At 43.2% G+C, this 23,459-nt stretch overlaps 1 protein-coding gene across 2 annotated transcripts in view; it reads right to left on the reverse strand.

Annotated features, from left to right (window-relative positions):
• The window catches only part of cacna1g (calcium channel, voltage-dependent, T type, alpha 1G subunit), a 124,442-nt gene that overhangs the window by 46,992 nt on the left and 53,991 nt on the right, over nt 1–23,459 (reverse strand). For both annotated transcript variants that reach the window (XM_052070423.1, XM_052070424.1), the window contains exons 5-10: nt 18,338–18,435; nt 13,120–13,279; nt 11,540–11,834; nt 10,038–10,130; nt 9,085–9,955; nt 7,346–7,743 (exon numbers count right to left, since the gene is read on the reverse strand). In XM_052070423.1, the coding sequence (XP_051926383.1) occupies nt 7,346–7,743; nt 9,085–9,955; nt 10,038–10,130; nt 11,540–11,834; nt 13,120–13,279; nt 18,338–18,435 (1,915 nt within the window). The remainder of the gene's footprint in view (nt 1–7,345; nt 7,744–9,084; nt 9,956–10,037; nt 10,131–11,539; nt 11,835–13,119; nt 13,280–18,337; nt 18,436–23,459) is intronic.

Genomic DNA, 23,459 nt, shown 5'->3' on the forward strand with positions numbered 1-23,459 from the left:
CGTTTATCGCGCCTTCAGTGCATCGCAGATTTTTTCAAACATAATCATAATCTTTTTTTTTTTAATGTTTATTGGTCGCCACTTGGCGGATTTTCGTTTCTCACGGGTGGTTTTGGTCCCCATTAACCACGATAAATGAGGATTACTGTATGTTTAAATCGATGTATAATCTACTTTAATTTTTTTTTAATCTGTATCCAGATGCTTATTATTATTTTTTTTTGTCATTACAGGGCACTTGGGGACTCTCGACTGATATTCTCGTCACCTTGACTGCTGGGAAAAGATTATTTAACAGACACTGTCAGGAAGTGGGGAAAATAATGGTGCACCACCGATCAAGTGCATATTGCATTATGAAGACAATGCAAGACGGTCAAATACCCCCCCCCCCCCCCAAAAAAAATCCTGCACTTCCTACACCAATGTCAAGTCATCACACGTGATATTCTGAATATGCAAGTGTGCATTGGCAATGCAGACATGAAATCCACCAATTCTGAAGCAAAACATTCACGCAACGAGAACATCTCCAAATCTGCTGTCACAGACGCAAAGAAAATGCAGGCCAGGGTCGACCCCCCCACCCCCCCACCCCAACTCCCCAACATTACAAGAATACAAACACGTATTTCCCTGCATCCAATGCCCACGCTCAGCCTTTGTTCCCTCGCCGAACAGATGTGTACCGATCACAAAGCTGAAGCAGAATGTGTCTGGGATGTCTGCTCGGAGCTCATCAGAGAATTGAGCTGTCATTCACAACAAGATCAAACAACTGGCATGAGTGTATTTGTGTGTGTTTTCTGTGCTGCGGAGAATAAAAGAGCGTGTGAGAGAGAGCAAGCAGACAGAAAAGAGAGCCAAGGCAATAAAAGGCGAGGCACATCCAAACGCAACGCGGTATGTAAATCAGTCGGCTAGCGCCAGTTTGGGCTATTCCGGTAGAGGAGCAAAGAGCCAAATGCCTCTTTTGCGTCTGCGGACTTGTTTAACACCCTGAGACAAGCGCCGTGAGGCCTTTCAACTCCATCCAATAAACAGTTTACACAACTCAAACATGGTGTCGTTTGGACGGCTTACACAGACATGGGGCGGGAATAAAAAAAAGTGTTGAAGGGGTGATCTATGTTGTTGGCTTTGTCATCCCGATGCAGTGAGGCAATGGCGTCCGCCATACGCGTGATACAGATACTCATAGAAAATAACAGAGATTAACATCACTCTAACCTGTGCGTTTTGTCATCAGGATGAACACACACAGACCTGAGCAGTCACTTAAATCACACAATGAGCTTTACTCAAAAAGGAAAGAAGGGATCGGAAATAAGTCAGCACTTTGCAGAATGTGTATGGTTGAAACTCAATGAGTCGCCGCCCCAAACTTACAACAAAACTTGAGTGTGTCTGGACAAGAGATTGCGTCGTATTAAGTCAAAACTCCCCTAAGACCTAAGCGCACCAACAGAGCCTGGGGCAGAGAAAACGGAGCAGCAATACGGAGGCCCCATATTGCAACATCTTTGCGATCCTTCAGAAACAACCCCACTCGTTCGTTTCATCTCTTCTCACTCAAGCGTTAATGCCCTTTCACAACGGTTGACGCCACGGAAAACAATGATGGGTGATGTGGGGGGGGGGGTGATTTCCAATCGTGAACATGAGATGTTAGTTGCTAGGTGGAGCTGTGACTCCACGGATCTCTTTCATCCAAAAAAAACAAATTTGGTCGTGCTCCGGCTTGGAATTTTGTGTTCTTTGGCAAACCGCGAAACTTGCCTACCACGGTCCGCTCAGATGGTATGATAAATGGAGAGCGATTAAACGTCTTAACCCCCGCTTTTGCTTCATACTGCAAAAGAAATTACAGCAGAACGCAAGTGCTAACTTCCTTTGCGGTTGCCAGAGTAAATGTCAGGGTCTAAAAATGAACAGAGGAGATTATCTGGGATACATAGAAAAAAATAAGACCAAAAAACCCTCTTACCTTTTGTTGTTAAAACAGAGCCATGTTTGTTTTTTTGAAACAAGATACAGAAAATGATTCAATGGATTTTGGTTGGAGAAGAGCACTTCAATCACGTTAATCGTCCTTTTCCCTTTCGAAACGATTCTTTAATTCCAGCTATTGCGGGATTCCTCGTTCTCCTCAACACAAATCAGTTTTTCCTCGACGTGCTTTATTTTATATACATTATATATTTTTTTATTTATAACGCCAAATAACTCACTTGTATTCTTTGGCGTTCGACTCAACATGATTTGTTCTTGATTTTACTGTTTATTGTGTATGTTAAATCGCTCCATGTACAGCACTTTGTATGCAGTGATGGCTGTTTGAAAGTGCTCTATAAATACTGTTGACTTGACCATTTTGAAAACCACGTGAAGATTCACCTGGAAAGTGACGGGGGCTGCCGGACTGAACCTAATTGTAATGTTCAGGGGGTTAATAACGCCCAAACGGAACGCGGGACTTCCTCGCAAGCCCGTTCGGTTCAAGTGCAAACAACCGCAGCAAAAATACCATTTATTTCAAGTCCCCGCCGCACTTGAAAAGGAATAATCTGCCCACATAATCCGCTGTCCCTGCCGCCGGAAAACCCATTTTGGGAAAATCAAAACGGTATCCGTTTCATCTAACCTCTTTCTCATTGTCTGTCGTTTGAAATTTATCTCGGCTCACCGACGTGCGTCTGATTTCGCCATCTGCTCGATTTCATCCTTTCGCTTGATAGCGGCGGCCATAAATACCTTCAAAAGAGCACTACTTCAAAAGGGAGAACGACTTGAAGTTTGCACGTGGGAGCAACAGGCGACGCGGAGACCCGCCGCCTAAATTTGAAAGCCGCATTCATAAATCTGCACACCTCTTGAATAGATGTGTCTCGGATGCCAAAACAAGAAACAAAACGTTTTATGGGCCGAGACTTGGACTGCAGTAATCTGGCATCGTGAGACAGATCGTTATTATTTTTATTTATTTTTTATTTTTTGTTTCTGCTCGGGAATTGTTTTCTTTCATATAGTGCGCATTCCTCGGATATCGCGGGCGAGTGAGACAGTAAAACGCTTTCGTGGCCGTATTATCACGGTGGCGTGCTTCAAGTTTACAATTCAGGCGATTCATTTCTTAATTCAATAAAGGCGACTGACGTGCGAGTACTAGCAAGGGAGAGAGAGAGAGATTCGTGTCTCCACGTGTTGCGAGTGTGTCGGGCACAAAAACTGGTTTTGCTTTTCTAATTGCCTCCTTCAATGTCCGTTTCCTGGGTAATGAGGCTACAAGAACATTAGGAGATGAAGTGTGTTTGATGAGGAATAGCCTAATCTGGTTAGCGCTAATGTAATGCCACCTAATCTGATGTGATATCATCCAAATGGAATGCCGCACTCGGACCGCTAATGACGCAGCGCCGCGCTCGGTGAGTGCGTTGGTTTAATCAAGTGGGCGCGCTTGCTGTATCGGAAGTAATTCGAAGCGTGAAATAAAGAGGGGTATACTCTCGCGGTGATTATTTGTTGATTGGAGTTTCTTTGAGGAACGATTTAGGTTTGATGCAAATGCGATACAGGCTTCTCAAACTGTTTCGTGCCTCAATAAAATATCGCAAGTGGCGCCGTCGTGACCGACTTTGATATACATCAGCGGAGTTGGCCAAAGTGTTCATCAAAAACAAAGCAGAAGTTTTGTTTCATATTATTGTAAGCCACCGTTACATCATGCACAGTCGCAACATTGAGAAGTTAAAAAAAAATAAAAATAACGCACTTAACAATTCCATTGAACTGTATTACACACAAAAGTGAGATTACAAGTCAACTATTTAACCAATAAATAAAATTAATGTATAGTGCTTAAAAGCCAAACAGAACTGAAATATGCTAATCATATTGGATTAATAAAATAAATAACAGCACCTGCAACATGTTGCGCAGTTTAGACATTTAGTTCAGTGATTCTTTGGCGTACCACTAGAGGGAGCTCAACTTCCACTATCGACACAAGTACCGCGCTTTAAACATCTACTTTAAAATGAAAAGCCATCACAACAATATCAAATCAAGCTAAAGCGAGGCAAGCAGAAGATGTGTGAAAATGATACGAGTCGAAGAAGTAGTTCAAGTATCAAACTCTGAATACATTTCTAACGAGCACACATCTAACACACCATCTACATCCGCGAAAACGGAGAATGCCGGGGCCAAGGCAGACTATGATTTGGCATCTCGGTGAATCAGGAAATAACTGAACGCATCTTTTGATCACTCCGACGATTCCGTCATTTGAATTTCACAGTGTTCGGAGCTGGAGAAGCTTTCCTTGAAGTCTCGGATTAGAAGCTAGTGCAGCACACCAAAACGTGTCTCAAGAAATGTGTCATTCTTCAGGCTGCTACAGATACACCGGTTCGCTACGAATGAATTTGGAACGAGAAGCGGGACAAAAATGTCTTTCTACCATTGCAAATTGCAGATGATGATCAACAAAAACCAACATCCCTTCAGTTTCTCCCCATCTAGTGGATGCATAACACAACCACAGCTATCCACTATTGTGGATGCTATTCTATGCGCCTAAAAATGCAGTGTGCCCCGCAAGTGTTTACACTTTTAAAAGAATCACTTCTATAACAATCCTCGGAAATCACAATGTGCCTGCAAGCGGCTCATGGAGGCAGACTCACAATGATTCCATCATGTCCACCTTAAATGGCAGTGCTCTCAAACGCACTGGAAATAAAGCAGACACCCGTCTCCGAACATGTCCGAGCCGTCTGCCTCCACTCTTCTTGCCATAATCTCCCTTCTATCCCTTCACCCCCCAAGTCCTGACACTCTGTCATCCCTATCCAACACTCTACTTAATCATCTTTTTTATCCGGCCACCCAAGCACCCCACCCATCCACATAAACTCTTCATGCCACATTTCTCGTTGGCTACCCTCATACAAAGTGGATGTGTGTGCCGCAATCCCCAGCAGCGTTTTTTTTTTTTTTTTGTGCAAGCGTGTGTTTAGGACAAACCAAGCAGACCGGAGGGGGGGTCTCTGTTATGTGTCAACGACAGAGAGAGTTTAGGCGCTGCTGCTCCATCCACTGATGGCCTGCTGGGGAACATGCCGGTATATTTCAACTGTTACGCAAGTAGAAATTAAACGTTGCGCTTCGTGATCTCTGCCAACTAGAAATGGCTTATCACAGCATGTACACAACTACTTCCCTGCGACGGTGACACACGGGCTCTACATTTTCTGCTCACCGCAGCATGAGATAGGAGGATTAGCGTCACACTTAACATGGAATGCTTGTACAGTAGATAATTTGACTACTCCTTATTGTTGTGAACGATTTCACACTTGGCATTTATTTAAATAGTTATTTAAAAAACATGCATATACATTATGGTTAGGAGTTTTTGCCGAAAAAAGAACCGTTACGATATCAACAATCCTGTTCTGTCTCACAAGCGAATTGGACTGCATAGAGACTAGGTGTGCGAATTGCAGTGTAATTCACGATTTTGTCAATGAGTCAAATGGTGTGTTTTATACAGTATTTGTTGGAAGAAGAATCGGGACCTCTATGTACCAAAGGTTTTTTTTTTTAAATATGTAATTGCGGTATCATGTTTGAAATGTTCTATGAGAGGTGTCCTGGTTCATCCACTAACATAGTTGCCTAATATAATAGTGCAAGCCAGCGTACCACCCAACCAATGTTAAAGTGACTACTTTAGCATAATAATTACGATGTGCTGCCGCTGTAAGGCATTCATCACGATGTACCGGGTGGTAATTGCGGAGAACGCACAAAGCCAAAGCATGATGGTGAACTTGGCTGAATGACACTATGGGGAAAACAAAACCAAGATACAGTACATATTTTTTTCTCTCCCTACCATATGGACAGAATTACAAAGCCAAACTGAGGTTTGGCAATTCCTCTGGATGTCAACGGGCTAACAATCAATGATCTGTCTGTGGGTGAAGTTTAAAGTTATGCGTGTGGAGACTCAACAACAACAACAAAACACTCGAGCAAGACTGGGGTGAAAGTAACTGAGAAGCACATGGAATAACAAGAGGCATGACAACAAGAGAATACGTGAGAAACAAACAAACAAAAGGGGGCGGTACGCGGAGGAAGGGCAGAATGAAGAAAGTGAAAGAATGAGGCAGAAAAGTGGAGGTGGAAATGAGAAGCCTATAAAACCTCCTGTGGTCGGGGCTATGGGATGTTGCCATCTGGCGATGTTTATCAGCACTGGGTCGGGGACCTAAAGTAACCCCACATAACCTGAACGTGTTTGAATCACCTCAAAACACCCCATTACAAACAATAGTTGGGTCGTATAACTTCAGACAAACCTTTGACTGGCGGTGGGGAGAAAAAAAAAAAGTGAAAACACGACACAGTCGACTTGAGACAATAACTTGCGTCTATCTTCAATGCACCCAAAGTAATGCGATTCAAGACTAATCGCCTTTTTTTTATGAATATGGCCTTTTGGCGATTTCGATTGGCTAACCCAAGCTTTTGACTTTCTACAATGCCTATCTTTCGGGAGGATCATGGGGTGATTCCTTTTCCAACCGGTTGCGGCGAAAGGCAGGGTATATAAATCTGGACTGGTCACCAGCCAGTCGCAGGGCGCATCAAAACAAACGACCAATCACGTTTGCGCCGAAGAACAATTTAGTTACTCGCTAATCTGACGCGGTTATTTTTGGAACGTGGGAGGAAGCCGGCATACCCGGTGAAAAGCCACACAAGCGTCGGTTGAGCCAAGATTCCAATCAGCTAATTCTGGATCAAGTCTGAAAAGACGTTTAAAAACGTCTTTGGGAGTGAATGAGTTAAGCACTTTATCACACAAGAACATTTTTTTTTTCACTTTTCAGTGGACACAAATACAAACCACTGCAGCATGTTTGTAAAAGATACAGAATGGAAGTGTTCAAGTATGCCACTTTCTGGCCTCCGATAAATGAAATCCACCCTTCTCTCATCTCATCTCGTCATAAACTCTCCCCCCCGCCCGCCGATTTTCTCTCCCACATGGCTGCAATTATGCTGGTGTAAATAAACAAGTCCAGAGAGAGACATCAGGAATTCCACTCGGTCTTGTGGGAGCATTGCATCTTACACAATCACACAGAGACACACAAACAGACACAGGGAATCTTTGACTGGAACTCATTCATCACTACATCAGCTGTGGCTACTCGTTTGTGGAATTGACTCCTACGGAAGGTGCAATTAAAATAAAAAAATTGCATTGCATAAAAAAAAAAAATATATATATATATATATATAATAATAATAACTTTGTGACACTCACCTGTTCATGATACTCAATCCCCATACTGAGAGTGTTGATCAAGATGGCGATCATGATCCCACGTCCAAAGTACTTGCTGTCAACGATCTTCCGAAACGTATCGCACACCAACCTCCAGAAGTGCACCACCTTTCCAGCCGTTTTCCCCAACCTGAAAGGTTTTTTCTTGGGCTGCCGACTGTCCCGCCTGTCCCTGCGGCGCGTCTCCTGGCTCGACTCGTAGACGCCCTCGCTGTCGGAGTCTCCCGGTGTCTCTGTGCCGCCCTCCGACTCATTGGCGAGGGCTTTGGCGCAATAGGGGCATCCTTCAGGGTCCATTGGCAACCCCGCCACGTCCACGGCGCTGCTCATGGCGCTGAGGTCACGAGCCGACAGCTGGCAAGCGGGCTGTGCTGCGGCTGAGCGAGAGAGAGAGCAGACGAAAATGACCACGATGGTGATACATAGCACGTGTCAAGTGTTTCATAAAAAATGTCATAACAAATAAAGGAATCGACTGTGAAGAACAACACTTTGGGATGCTTGCGTGTGTGTCAGTGGGAGCGTGTTCGACAGTGACGGGCGATGCGTGAGCTTTGTCTTCGCAGACCGCTCTGCGGCCCGCGCGGGCCGGCAGCCAGCGTTTCCACCGTCCGTCCAACCTGAGCGGATCTGGCCTGACTTTTGCTGAGCGCGCTGCCTTTTAGAGCTTGGCCAGAAGCAAAGAAGTCAGTTGCCAGCATTAACATTTGACTGTAATTAGAAATGTTTTCGCTCTCTCGTGCGGAAAAAGAAATCTGGAGGGTATTCGAGTGCCGGGGCTTAATCACAACACACTTATGTCTGATTCTAATAGGTGATTGCATGAAAAGGGAACATTTTGAGTGGAGGTATGTCATTTGTTTTTGCGCAATTCTGACAAAAACTCAGCCGTGCTATTCTCACACTTCCTGACGTTCTGACTATTTTTACCTCCACTGACTGCAAAGCATGCAAGCTCAAGGCAACAGATACTGAATGAACTGTATTGGTTGGATCGATGTTGGCTTGTTCATGAACTCACGGCCGTGCATAGACAACAACAGTTGTGATGAAATTTGCCATCTGGGTTAAAAATGCAAATAGAGTGAACTCGATTTTTATATACGTTAGAAGCAGGACACAGTTTGCCATGAGGGATCGACAGGTGTGCTGCAGAAAATGGTCAAATTTCACTTCATTAGACTGAAAACTTTTCAATTGCAACTAGTATGGCAGCGTTGATTTCTAGGATGTAGTCCTAACGCTTTCATGCCACAAGACTTACTTGTACATCTTTTTAAAATTAGGCCCCGCCCACCAAGGACGTACTTGTACGTCCAAGTCTTTTTTTTTGCGTCATAGAGAGGAGGGTCTGATGCAATCTGTAATTGAGAATACGCCGTTTGTATTGTAAATCATGTAAAAAAGCGACCAGTAAGTGGCAGTGGTGCCTCACGTGATTGAAATGCACGCTTTTACAAAAAGCTCTTTTTCTCCGTTTTTTTTTTTTGCCCAGAATCACCATTTTCATGGAACTTAGGTATTTTGTAATGCCGATTGCTGAAGAATGGAAAAAAGATAGAAACACTTTTTTTCTGCTGAAAGAAGAGAGTCCAAACTATTTTGGTAGGCTCCATGTTTGTATAGCATTAGGACCAAATATTCTGTGGGCCTTGCAAGATCAGTCAAAATCCAGTGAAAATGGCTGGGATTGAATGAGTTAAATTCAAAATAAATACCTGCGGGGTTGCGGGTGTCCGCCAGGCTCTGCCGCCTTCTCCCATAGGACAACGGTGGGATGTTGAGGCCGATATTTGTGAGAGTACTGGTTGCCACGCTACCTCGTCGCGACTCTGCTAGAGCTCTGTCCTGGAGAGTGGGGTAATTCTTTGGACCGGGAGCAGCAAACGGCACAGAGTTCCTCTTCATTGCCCTGGACGTTGACACCGAAGTCAAGGAGAATGGGCCTGGAGTTTGGAACGGGGTCGAGGATGTGGGGGTATAGCAAAGACTTTCTCGGCGGAGCGCGCCGAGAGTTGAATGTGAATCCCCACATCCCACTAGATTGCTGTCGGAGGTTGCTGTCGTGACCGAGTGTGGCGGTGGCGCCAAAGTCAGGGTTCCGCCAAAGGAGGCTCCAACGTTGTTGTTGTGAGAAGATGGATCCGCGTCTTGACCTTCCAGACACTTGATGCTGCCTCCTGCTCTCACGCTACCATTCCCAAGATGGTAATGGTAGTGAGGGTGAGGGTGGACCATGTGGTAAACAGACAATGACCCCTGTCTTGAGGACTTCCTCCTCCTCTTCTGGCTTTGCCTTTGTTGGGGTTCCACTGGAGGCGGAGAGGCGGCAATGTTGAGTCCCGCACGACGTGCTAAGAACCTGCAGATGTGGGCCACCTGTTTGGCTCCCTTTCGGACCACATGGACGAGGTACTTGAGCAGCTCATCGTAGCAGGAACCCGGCTCAGAGAGAGAGGCCAAGGTGCTGGCGTTGGACATGAAGCGTACCCTCTGCTCCTTCATCAGCTGACTCTCTCTCTGCTTGGTTTCAGAGAACTGAGTGGCAATGACTACCAGGCAGAGATTGATCATGAAGAACGAGCCAATCTAAGGACAGGGAAGAGTCGTTATCAGAGTCATGGAATAGCGGATGAACCGGAACCGCGACGCTCAGCGGGGACGCACTTACGATAATTAGTAAGATGAAGTAGATGAAGTTGTAGAAAGAGTGCGCATCCATCACAAAATACATGATATCCACCCAGCCCTCCAGAGTGATCACCTGAGGAGGAACAGACAACCAAAAACACCAAGTGGAGATGCAGACTTGCAATTTTTTCAAGGGTATATTGTGATGAAGGACCAGTTTGACTTTGTGGCGCATCCGAACACTTCAGCATTTAATTCCCTTTTCCACCTTTAAATTTAAAGCCTTACAGGAAGCTAACATACATGTTTGGATTTGGAGAGTAACGTGAAACCCCTCTACAACGAAACTTACAAGGATGAAAATACCCCCTAGTGTGAAAAAATCTTCACGCATTAAAACCATTCCCACTTTCCTGCCCACTATACAACGGAAAAAAAACACTGTTGTGTGATACGAAATATTTTTCTCTGCTCTTGCCTCACAACGAGATTCACTTCAACAAAGTCTCATCCAACAGCGACCTCTACCGCTTCGTTCGGAAACGGCAACAACAACCACCACAATGGTTTACACATGTGCAGTAGTCCAGGAAGTATTTGTTATTGTTTGTTTCAGACGCAGAAAGAACATTACATTGCTAAAATGGCTACAAAACGGACCTTTGGATGTCAAGCAGCTAAGACAAGAAGAGCTCTGACGCTGGAAGAGATGGTAAAAGTGATTAAAATGAAAGACCGTGGAAGCAAAAAAAGACATTATCCAAGAAATTGATGGAAGTGAAAGTGAATGCTGATTGTAAATTTCTTTCCCTTTTTTTCTTTCTACACTGACTGTATAAAATGTCAAATAAGTATATGATCATACTTATGCACTATTGGAATAAAAATAAAGATTACACATACATTTGTGTGTGTGTGTGTGTTTACATCTGCGATCAAATTTGCAACAGTGAAAAAACCCCATTATGAAAAATGTCTTGCTGCAAACACGATTTCGTTGTAGAGGAGTTTCACTGAAATCTGGAGTACTCGGAGAGAACCCGCAGAGAAATTGCCCTCAGGGTGACAGAAGTCGAGATTTCAACCCAGGACCATCCTGCTGTGAGGTGACTAAGCACTCAACTCTTAAAATCAAGCATAAACCCAATCCGCCTCCCACCCCCACACAGTTTCTTTCGTGCATGCTTCACCGCACACAGGAAAACTCGCATAACAGTCCCACCAGTGGGAGAAACTAATCACCAATCTGGCTTTTGTTTCTCCAAACGTGACACTCCCCGCTTCAGAGAAATGTATCAGAACAGACAAAAGGTTTGCAGATGATGTGGAGATAGCTAACAAATGGGGTGGAAAATTGAGGCTGTGGGTGTCATGTCCGGGTAATCGCGTCAAACCATATTTCAATGCCATCTGCTACAAGACAATTGGCCTTGTTTTTTTGGGTTTTTTTTTTAATCGCCTCTTTGTTTCCATCTCATCCCCATTCGATTGATGCCCTGTCTGAAATTCAGGCAACTCGTATTTCCCCGATTTAACTTTTACCTGGAAAATGGCAATCCAGGCGTAGCAGATGTTGTCAAAGTTGATCGCCCCTTTGAAAGGGTTCACCAGACCAGCAGAGCAGTTGCTGTAGTACTGGTTCCAGTTAACACAGGTGGTGTTATCGGTGCTGTTGTACGAGTACATGTCGAGATTGCACTGCAGATCGGCTTCGTCGTAGAGCTTGGGCACTGAGCTACAGTCCCTCATGCCGTTCTCTCGGGGCTGAGAGCAGATAAAAGGATTCTCGTCGTCGTTTTCAGTGTGGTAGTATTTCTCGAGCTCCACAGACAGAGGGCTGGGGATAAATGAGAGGACATTTTATTGATTAGTGGCACCTCAGGGGTCAACAAATTATCAGTTTTTTTTCCTGACATTTATTCTTTGTTAAAAGTGTAAAGGATGATTGATACGGGGGAAAATGGTTGGAAAGAGGCTAATGTTGAACTTGGACGGCGGAACTGGCAAAAGCTAACGCAAATTTAACTTCAAAGAAACCCAGGAGGCTAATTAATCAGTCCGGAAGTAGCTTCAAAAGTATTTTGGTCTGGGCTTGACAACTACATACTGACTTAAAATTAAATAGAAAACAAATGATCCGATGAAGTAATACAAAATTATTATCGTAAGTGATACATATACAGGTGATTAATTTGCTTTTAAAATGTAACTCAAAACATAGATCTATATTGGTACTGCTGCATAATGGAAAGCGTCACTCAACAATCGGCCACCTCTTTGGGTGGACGACAGTGAAAAAGTGGGCAAAAACCACGCGCTTGATGCTTGCGTGACCCTTGCGTGGTTTCATCGCTTTCGATGGTCACAGACTGGTCACGGAAGGCTTTTGGTGCTGCCATTGCCTCAAGGATGTCAGATGTGCGACCTGAACGAGACACACTATTTGCTTACTCCGATTTTTTTGTTTGTTTGACTGATTGGTGTGTTAGTTGTTACGCTGAATGCGATCAATACTGTAATATTGTAAAGCTCCACCTTTAAGCCTTTACATGGCTATCGTGAGATGTCAACATCCGAAATATCGAATTGCGGACTTTTTTTTCCCCCCAGCTAAAGACCTAAATCAACCCCAATTATCATATGTCGTGTCATAACAATGACAAATTGCAGCCTCATTGATCCGCTGTGGATGAGCCAACTCATCTGATTTCATCTCATCCCCATAATAATAATAATAATGAACGTATAAACCCAGTCACCCTGCGCACCCGTCACAGAGTGGATCAACATGTCCAATACCAGAGACCCATTTTGCAATGCCCCATTGAGACAATTAAAAAAGATCATTCAAGTGTGTCACCACAGTAATTACACTGGCTCGGCAAATCAAATTGTGGCGTTACAATAAAACTAACCGCATGTTTTATTTAAGAGCATTGTGTATGGTGAAACATAAGGCTTTAATCTGATCAATCTGTTTTGTGTCCCAATAATTGCAAGGATTTTACTCCCTCCAAATGTCGCGCGTGTGTATGTGTCAATTTACTGGCGAGTACTGTTGTCGGTAGAATCAGAAGCCTGCAGTCGCATGGCATTTATTTGCGTTAAAAAAAAAAACTTACAATGAGAAGTTGTCCTCCACAAAGCAGCGATTTCGGAGCAGGCCGGCCCACAGCTGGACTCCTACGATGCCAAATATGAAGAAGACAAAGAAGCAGAGCAAAAGCACGTTCCCCAGCATGGGCAGAGTGTCGAGCAGCAGGGTCACCAGGATACGCATACCTGAAAAGAGACAAACAGGTGAGATCTCCTTTCATGTACAGTGGTAACTCGACTTACGAAATGAATTGGTTCTGGAAGAAATTTCTCCACTAGAACATTTTGTAAGTCGAGACGCTTTTTCCATGTAAGTGCCCTAATCCGTTCCTGGGCACAATTTACACATTTTTCTCGATTGTTTTTGAACATTCCAACTTGAGACTTATACCTGCATTATTTGTGCATGACAGGGTTACATCGTGTGTTTCTATATAATATTAAGAATGCAATACTTTTCTATATCTACTCAAGAAATGTACATGTTTGGTGGGGGAGAAGTACGGTAGTTGCAAAATAAGATAAGATATCCTTTATTCGTCCCACAATGGGGAAATTTACAGCCTCCAGCAGCAAGAATGTATGTAGAAAGAAGAAAGGAGAAAGAGAAAAAAAAAACAACAAACATCTCTCAATTAAATACAATATGAACACAAATGGATAAAAATTATTATTATTATTATTATGATTGTTATTTTCTATTCATCAGCCTGACAGCAGTCGGTATCTCTCCTTCTTGCAGCGCGGGTGTAACAGTCTCTGGCTGAAGGAGCTACCAAGTGCTGTCAGGGCGGGCTGGAGGGGGTGGGAGGGACTGGCCATCATAGCTTTTAGCTTAGTTAGCATCCTTCTGTTGCCCACCTCCTCCAGAGTGTCAAGGGAGCAACCCAGGACAGAACTGGCCTTCCTGACCAGTCGCTCCAGTCTCTTTCTGTCCCGGGCCGAGATGCTGCCTGACCAGCAGACAATGCCATAATGGATGGCCGAGGCCACCACCGAGTTATAGAACGTCTTAAGGAGTGACCCCTGAACCCCAAAAGACCTCAGTTTCCTGAGTCGGCTCTGTCCTTTCCTAATCAGGGTGTCCGTTTTTTTGTTTTGTTTTGGGTTTTTTTTGCCTGTGACTAATGTACCGGTACTAACAAAAGAATTTAAACACAGTGCTGTAGACTGGAATCTGCCTAGAGCACAATGCATCTCTGACAGCTCTGCACAGTGTGCGCTCACTCCTGACAACACACACACACTCTTCGTTTGCTGCCCACATGCATCTCTCTGCTAAATTTGGTCGAACCACTCAAATCGCAGCTCAGGCCCACATTATCGGAACATTTCTCGTTCTTATTGCCTTGGAATTCCCCTTTTTCTCATTTGACATGCACTCCATTTTGTCTTTCTCTGATCCGTCTCTTTTTAAGTACCCCTAAGTGTTTCTATCCCTGTAGGCTGCCTCCTTCCTCACAGGAAAATGACATTTCAAATGAGGATCATGTTCTGATCAGTGATTTCTGTTTTTTAAGAAGCCACCGAGTAGAAATGGAGGGAAGGTGACAATCGTCATACAGAAGAATGTCAGGGTTTGGCTTCACCGTGGCTACTTCTGGCCAATTTTCACTGAACTTGGTACATGGATTGAGTACATGGAAATCCTTTCAGAATTTCACTTTAAATAAAACATGAGCACGAATCAGGAAAAAACAATCTGAAACAGTCTCCTCTACTTCTGACACACCGTTTATCACCATTTTCACAGATGGATTGTCAGATGAAGCTAATTTTGACTATAGAGCTACATATAATGGAACAAGGGTCGGGAGTACACTGTGAATGAGTGAATTACAATAAAAAACATGACTTATTATTATTAATAATATTTTTTGCACTGCTTTTCAGTCATTTATAAAGATTCCTGACAAACCTAGAGGCAATTTTTTTGTGCAGCTTTGCGACTCAATGACTGAGGAGCAATTTTGTAGAGCTTTTTATTTATATAGAGTATATTTTTTTGCAAGTTAATCCTATGACCAAGGCTTTTTATTCAACAATAAAGAACATGATAATAAAAAGAATGAATGGCTGTATTACACAGGTACAAGTGAAACTGTTATCATCATGCTTTCCTTTTTGAAATGGCTTTTTTTTTTCCCCCCCAATGGCGAAGGGGCACTCAGTGACCCCATAGTTGGTTATGTGATACGCCCCAAATCAATTTTTATTGATCTTGACCATGGCCATAAGATGGACAGAGGAGCTAAGTGCTTTTGGAAAATGTTTTCATCACAGTGATTGCGGTTTGGAATGATTTCAACCAAGGCGGGGGGGGCGGGGGGGAGGGGGATGAGGATGAGGACGTCAATTATTTGCATGCATTGCGATGATGGTGCACGGCACGGGTGGGGGTAGGGGAATTCAGGGGAACGTAGCAGTTTTAGAAAATAGAGTAAAAAACCGAAGCCGCGACATAGAGTGGAACAAAAACAAAATGAATGTAAAGATCAATGTTAGTCCTCACATCCCACTCAAATGAGTTGAATATTTGGGGGGGTGTATTCGTATATTTATTTTCCGAAAAAGCGATTACAGTCAAGCTAACACGGGCTGAGGAGTGTGTTCCTCGTCCAGGAAATATTGAATCAAGTCTTTCAGCATTTTTCAAAATAGCGGGATTACGCCATTCATGCATTTGCTCGGATCCACTGGCAACTATCTTCTGCCTTCAAATAAGACGCCCGACTCTGCGTCTGTTCGAAGCGGACCCGATTGAAGTCACGAGAATTGAAGACAAGAAGTGACATAGGCCTAGCGTGAAAGCCCCCGCGGCAACCTCCGAGCAGGTTACAGTTGGCACTTCTCGCAAGCTCTTTAATTCCAGCACTGGAGGGGAAAGCGATCAGTGTGGCAAAAGGCGGAAGGTTTTATCAGCGCGGTGGAAGCCGGGGAGGCAGACGTTGCCGTCTTCGGGAGATTATCTGGATGGAAGTCCATGTGCATTAACCCAGCAATTATTGTCCGCGTGTAGTCTAAACAAATGAGTGGAGTCAAATGTGCTAATAGGGTGGTTTGAGCATGAGGGGAAAATATACGCATGGTTGTGATTAATAAGGCTTTGGGCAAAGGGCAAATGTCGTGACCAAACAATGAGTCTATTTCGGGTGCAGGATCATCACACAAAGATGTGCATTGGCGTCGAGTCATAATTATCTCTTTGATGGCCACCAGAAATCAGCGCTGCTAAGGTCAACCTGAGCCACCTCCTCAAAGTACTCTTTCCTCCCTAATGAAATATCACGGCATTAGAATTTCATTGTGGTACTCACAAACGCGCTCCAATGTCACTCGGACTTTGTTCGTACTCATTTTCGGTTCGCTGGTAAATTCGATGATCTTCTGTGTACATCGGCAGTAAGTGTCAAAAATAAATATCACAATTAATTCAAGCAAATGCTGGCAGCATGGATTGTAAAATGACGCAGCTAACTTGCTACGGGCTCTTAATCATCCGAGGTGGAGTGTTGTTCTGTCAAGAGTGCATCTTTGGCCATCTATCATCGGACTTGTTTTACATCAAAACATTAAGATGGGGCCATAAATATTTGGCACACATCACTGCACCTGCACTTATTAAGACGCAGCTACTGCAGTGCGCATTTATTTGATGCTTGTCTAACTGTGATTATTACCCGGGTGGTTTATTTTAATAGCATCTACAATGCCCGTTTGCCGGCGGAGACGGCTCACAGACGATTGATGGGTGCTCGGAATTGATAGCAAGGTAGCAGTACTGAAAAATTCATACTGGGAGCCCTTTAGGATACCAAAGTCAAACTTGAAAAGATGCTAAACAGTGCAAGCAATAAATTAACCGTTCCTTACATGACATCCATTTTCTTTTACATCATGTGTACCAAATCATGTGGAACAGTTTTTCAGTAGCTGTTATTAATTGCCAAAAAACAGTGACATCAAAATTCTGACAAAATAACATAACACTTCCAACTTCAAGTGATGGAAAGTATGCTAATGCGACATGGATTGGATCACTGCCCTATCCTTGAAAATGTTTTTTTTTAAAAAGGGACAAAGCTATGTCGGCCTCTGTACAGTCATTTGTTTAATTGATTGATTGCATCTTGTGTCATGCTTGAGAGTTGAACGTTTTGTGCAACTTTAGAGGCATATTTTCCCTTTTTTTGGGGATCACTCAGTTGAAATGTGACATACTGCTACAATACAAACATACTTGAGAAATTTAGTAAACTCGGTCGTGGTGGATGAACTCTCAAAAGCGCAAAGTCCTCCGTTCTCCCTTTTTAGTGGTTTTCATCAGGCAGACGACTGCCTGATGAAAAAGCAATAAATCTTGTCCAACAGAAACCGAAATGAATTCATTCGGCATCCAAAGTGCCCAGGTATTAAATTTGGATAAGTGCTCGGCAAAATAGGGAGAGATGAAATAATTCATGCATTAACAACATAATTGGCCCCGTGAATTGGATGAAAAACGAATGGCTGCCTAGCCGAGCAAGTTTGGAACGTGTGTTTGGATACCTGTTGCCGAGTGGGATGCGATGGATGACTACGAAAGTTCTGACAGAGAGGAGGGGTGTAGTACTAGGAAAAACAAACTACACACACATTGCGCATAAGGCAATAGCCTCTTCATCGAATTAATGAGGTGCATTGAACTAAAAATGTGAAAGGTCAAAAAAAATTGAATAGGTTCAATGCTGGCTAGGTGCAACATTTAAAAAAAAAAAGATTATTGAAACATTAACGGAGTGGAAATTTAATCTGTCCTCATTTCATTCTTTTAATGAGAAATGCTGACAGAAAGGGCAGAGGAATGTGAATGTTTGGGGCTTTTTTATTTTTTTGCATGCTAATCATGTTCGCGTAAGCGTGAGGAATAGGATAGCGGAGTGGTTATGCATTTTTACCACTTGGAACAAATGCAAGAGTGTGTGTGTGTGTGTGTTGCAGCTGTGAATTAATTCTGTCTCTTAATAAAATGGGTAGTGAATTGGAAAATTGAACATAAACCAACCTCACAACTGCAACACCAAGACATATATATATATACAGTATATATGTGCACATACCTGTACATACATAGATACACACCTGTGTTTTTGAAAAAAAAAGTCACCATTGTTTCCACATCATGACATTACAATCATTCTTCCTACGGTTTAAACATTTATCTGTCATCCCTTTATTGCTTTGTTCATTTTGACCATCACTTACTTGGCACCCGGTTGATGGCCCTCAGTGGCCTCAACACCCGAACCGTCCTCACTGCCGAAAAACTGACGTTTTGCAAGTTGAGGGAATACTCTAACATTCTACGAGGGGAAGAGAGAACAAGAGAGAGAGAGAAAAAGAGCATTAGAATGCAATAAAACAATTCCATTGGAATTGGAGCTCACAGTGCAAGTGACCTAGTCAAGGCGAGTTAACGCTCTTTAAAAATTAATGACTGAACAAAAATGATCAGTCGGGGTATAATGATAATGAACAAGCATGACAAAACTACAATCTGAGGGTGCCGATTATATTTAAAAGAATTTAATCCATTCGTCCAGTGCTTGTCGTCATTCAGGTCATGGGTGAGCTGGAGCCTCAACCCGGACAACAGAGCTCACTTTGGGGGAGAGATGCGGAGTACATCATGGATCAATCACCAGCCCATTGCAGATCATAAAATGTTGAGTTTTCGAGGCATTCCATTTCATATATTATACTCACATTTTACAAAACAAACAAAAACAATTGTCAATATGTTCAATAAAAATTGGCCTTCTATTAAAAAAAAAAGAATGCAGAGTGTGTTCCTTTAAAAGCGATCAATTAATGAGTGCACGTAACTAAGATGCTATTTAGCACCCTGCCCTGTATGTCGTGTGCGAAATAGCATCTCAGTTATCTCTCGAAAATACGATCACTGGGCTAGCTGTAATTGACGATCTAATGAACCAAATCATATCGCCATCCTTGCCTTCGGCGACAAATGCAACGCATGTGTCCTGGCAAACAATCCGCTTTGTTTCCAAAGCTTAATGGAGTGCGACCGCAGTGCATGTGTTTGCGCTCGTCTATGGGGCGCAGCACGCACGCAATGTTTGCGGGCCTGATCAACACGCACGCAGTCACGCGCACGCTTGCACAATCAACCAGAAGCAGAGGGATGCGCGTGCGGCCCAAAGGGGGTCGCGCCGCGGAAAGAGAGGAGCAGGAGGAGGAACGTGGCGTCGGCAGCAGGACAAAAGAGCAAACCGAGATGAGTCTGGCTCGGGAGCGCGGCGGGCTTTTAACGGCAGCTCCTTGGAGGCTCCAAGGGAGGTGATTGGAGGTGAAAAGGACAGAGCTGAAGAGCAAAGAGGAATGTTTTGCGTGCATGCGTGCTCAGACTGTCACTGTCTTTTCTTGCACTTTGGCGCATATGTGGAGCACGTGCAGCTTTGAAAGGGCGTACGGGCCAAGGAATTCCCTTGCACACACTCCAAGTCTGTCGAGAAATGCTCGACACATGCAAGCGGCGTGCGTGCACGTCCGTGTGTGTGTGTGTGTGTGTGTGTTAGCGCGCTCGACACTCCTGGAGTGAAAGCATCTACATGTGCTCGCCCAAGACGTTCATGATGCATTACACTTTAGATGACACACATCATTGACCTATGTCGAGAGACCAGGCAGCCAAGTCAAAAGAATGTAAATGTTATTGTGTTTGCTCTGTGACTGGAATCATTTGTTTAGATTTCAAACAGATCAAGAAGAACTTTTTTTTAAAATAAAAAGTCGACCTTCAATTCCAAAATGCCATCGTCCAACTGTCAGCGAATCGAGAACCTGGAGAAAAACTCATTGACACCGTTAACATTTATATTCAACTTTACATTTTTGCCTGTACAATATTTGAAGTTTTCTAACGGCAAATGTTCAACAACATACATATTGGAAAAAAAGTATGTTTTTTAAGTGATATACCTTCCTTATGTTTGTGGACATGTTTGTGGGAATTACATTAAATTCAGCAAAGTGCGTAAAAAGGATGGCCTGACTGACGCCGCATGACACGACAACCACAGGAAAATTGGGCAGCACAATAATACCCTAAGAATTGTGAGGACAGTTTTTTTTTTTTTTGCCCCCTAATCGTAGAAACTGAAGTTGAACGCAGCAACACATTTCGAGCAAGATATTTTACGATTCAACAATTGTTCACACACAAATATTGCTTTCCCAAACAAACTTTAACAATTAGATGATGAATGACTTATTTTCAAAGAAAGGACACCGGCTACCCCTGTAAACGAGAACCAGATGACGTTTGGTGCGTTCCGCTCCACTTTCCCCAAGTTGTGTGTTAAGCAAATGATAGAAACGACAGAAAGTTGGTGCGCCGATCATGTTGATCATGCCGACATCGGGGCTGTGCGATTACAAGACGCCGGCGAGCCTGAAAAAAAGGAGTTTGCGTGCAGAGAATTCCCAACTTTATCCAAAGAAGCGAGTCTGCGCACGGCCGATGTGGAGGATAAAAGGCAAGATGTTGCATCTTGTCACTCGCGCTAATTGGATACTTATGCACATTTCCTAATGTGGAGATCTCTCTTTGCAAGGACAAACTCAGCACATTGTAATGAGATGCAAATAAATCATGCAATGAAAGATACTGGTTGACACGCACGCACAAAACCAGATCCACTTGAAACAGTGAGGCCAGTTCCTTAATTTTTGTTGCATTGGTTTTCATTAAAATACCAATATGAAACAGGAGATCTATACTTTTGTTGGATGATGAAAAAAATATATTCTTAAAGTGAAATTAGATACAATTGGGGGTTAAAAAAATCTGTGGGGTTCATCATTCACTTGCACGCAATCCCCACTTTAACCGAAAAGTCATTGTTTATCATACTATCCACAGTGAGGACTTCATGAAATTAAATTCATAAATATGAGGACCGTCACCCAACACATTCACAAGCAGGATCGCATCCAAGCGAATGGCAATATTTAGCTGATTTACAACAGAATATCTTTGTTTTGTTTTTTTGGGCAGTTGCTTTGCTTTTGTAAAACTCTCGCTGCGGTCTATGCAGCATGACATTGTTGCGCGCCAAGTGCATTCATACAGGTTAACTACAACTTGCCGCGCATGCGACGCGGGCGGTTTGGAGACCGCCTTGCACTTTGTGATTTCTATAATGATTCTGTATTTCCCGCACAGTTGTCATTTTTATGAATGAAATACGATGTCATTAAGCACACATGTCAAATCTCTGCCGCCGCCTTGATCAAACACGCCAAAGTTGCATTGCGCCACAAATTAGACCTGCTTTTCGGTATTCTAAAATTTGGCCCACATTTTTTTCTTCATAAAAATTTCCAAGTGCACCTGAGGAGGGTAACAGCCTAAAGGTGGTGCAGCGCAGTCTACCAAATTAATAAAAATACTAAACGACACTTGGCCCGGCACGAAAAGGAAGATGTTTTATGCCAAGATCAGTCCTTACTAACACACATTTGTGAAAAATGGGCATTTTGCTTACCTAAAAAAAATCTTAGATGATTAAGTTCAGCTCGTGAAAATTGTGCAAAAACAAGTGTTGCGTTCATATGTTTGTTCAGTATGAATTACACAAGGATGTCAAATACTGGCTAAAATAAATGTTAAAATGCGTTCATTCTCTCGATTGGGGTCCTCATTGAAAAAGTAAAGCAAAAAGTTTCCAATCCACCGTTTATGTCAAAGTCATAGCATGTGGAAATCAATTGAACAAAAGCTAATCTTTCGCTGTGGCTGGTACAAATTAACACGCAAGATGTTTTTGAGGTTTGTCTAGCTGCACGCTAAAGATCACGCAATGTTTATTTGAAGACATGATGTCATAAGTGATGATTTCTTTTCGTGTTGAGCGTTGGCTTCTTTTGCATCTGACCGTGGTTTTGTTGGATAGCATATTCAAGTTCACTGCACTTAATTTGTCTTTACCAAAAACGCATTTAAAAAAAAAAAAAATCCACATCTGTGATAGAGCACTGGATCGAAGAAAGAGAAAAGGCTCCATGGAAAACTCTCATGTTGAACACCCCTGCGGTCAATTATGAATTCAGCCAAATATTTTTAACAACAAAACACTTCTCCCAAGTGTCTCAAAACTTCATGACGCCCGATGTCACGCAATACGTCAGTACTCTAGATTTTGCTGGACTCGACGACAGTATTCTTAACTCATTCACTCCCAAAGACGTTTTTGAACGTCTTTTCAGACTTGGTCTACAATTGGCTGGTACTGAATGAGTTAAGGATGTTTATTTCTTTTTGTTAGGTGTGTTTTCGTCTGATGCCTCCACAGAAGATAATGACATGCATCAAATTATATCTAAAAGAATATTAGCAACGCGGCTGGTTAGGTGCACACTGTACATTCCGGGAATTATATCGGAACAGTAATGATTATAAGATTATAAAAGCGCGATAACGTGAAACTAAAGTGACACTTAGCAGAAGTGCAGAAATGAAGAACCACGAGGGAAAGGCAGATGGAGTGTTTTCGTGCTGAATCTGATTGAAACCCTCTCATTGCTAACACTTTCCACGAGCGGCCCACTCCAACGTTTATCTGCTCATATTGTCCGCCGTTACGGCGAACGACTGTCCTTTTCATCGCGATAGACCGACATCGTTTCATATTTAACCACTCGAGCCGGGGATAGAAAGGGCAGAGGTCTTGACAGTAACTTGAAGTGAGCGGATAGCCGGAACCGAATTGCGTACAATTTGGGGGAATTGGGATAAACAGTAGTACCTCTACTTACAAATCTCTGCATTTTTTTTAGTGGTCGATTTAGTTTTCAAAACAGTTCTGACTGGCCCTACTATGCATGTGGAGCTATTGCAGAGTTTCTCTCATGGCGATGTTAAATTAGTGCATTGCGACAAAAAGCCTCCCTCCCTCCAGGCATCCTGCTTTTTAAATTTGCGCCCGAGGTGAATTATTCAAATAAATGCCATTCATTTATATTGTTTTCATGGAAAATTCCACACGAGCGATGAATGAAATAAGAAAGGAGAGTATTCCCCCTTCACCCGTTTTCTTTCTATAGGCTTTCAATGTTTCTAACTGAACTCTCTCACTTATGATGCCCGGCCAATCCGATGACCTCCTTGTACTTGGAAGACAATCTTGCTAATGGAGACGAACTCAAGGGAAGAAAAGTGCAGCAGTCCAGTCCTGACGTTGTCTTTGTGCAGCCCACATAATGATGGAAGTGGGGTGGCCGCTTGGCAGCGAACGCTTTTGTTTAACGGCCATCATTGTTCGTCGATGCCATATCCTTTACTGTGTCCTTACTAAGCTCTCCC

This window comes from Hippocampus zosterae, chromosome 7 (assembly GCF_025434085.1).
Source record: "Hippocampus zosterae strain Florida chromosome 7, ASM2543408v3, whole genome shotgun sequence".
NCBI classification, from domain to species: Eukaryota; Metazoa; Chordata; class Actinopteri; order Syngnathiformes; family Syngnathidae; genus Hippocampus; species Hippocampus zosterae.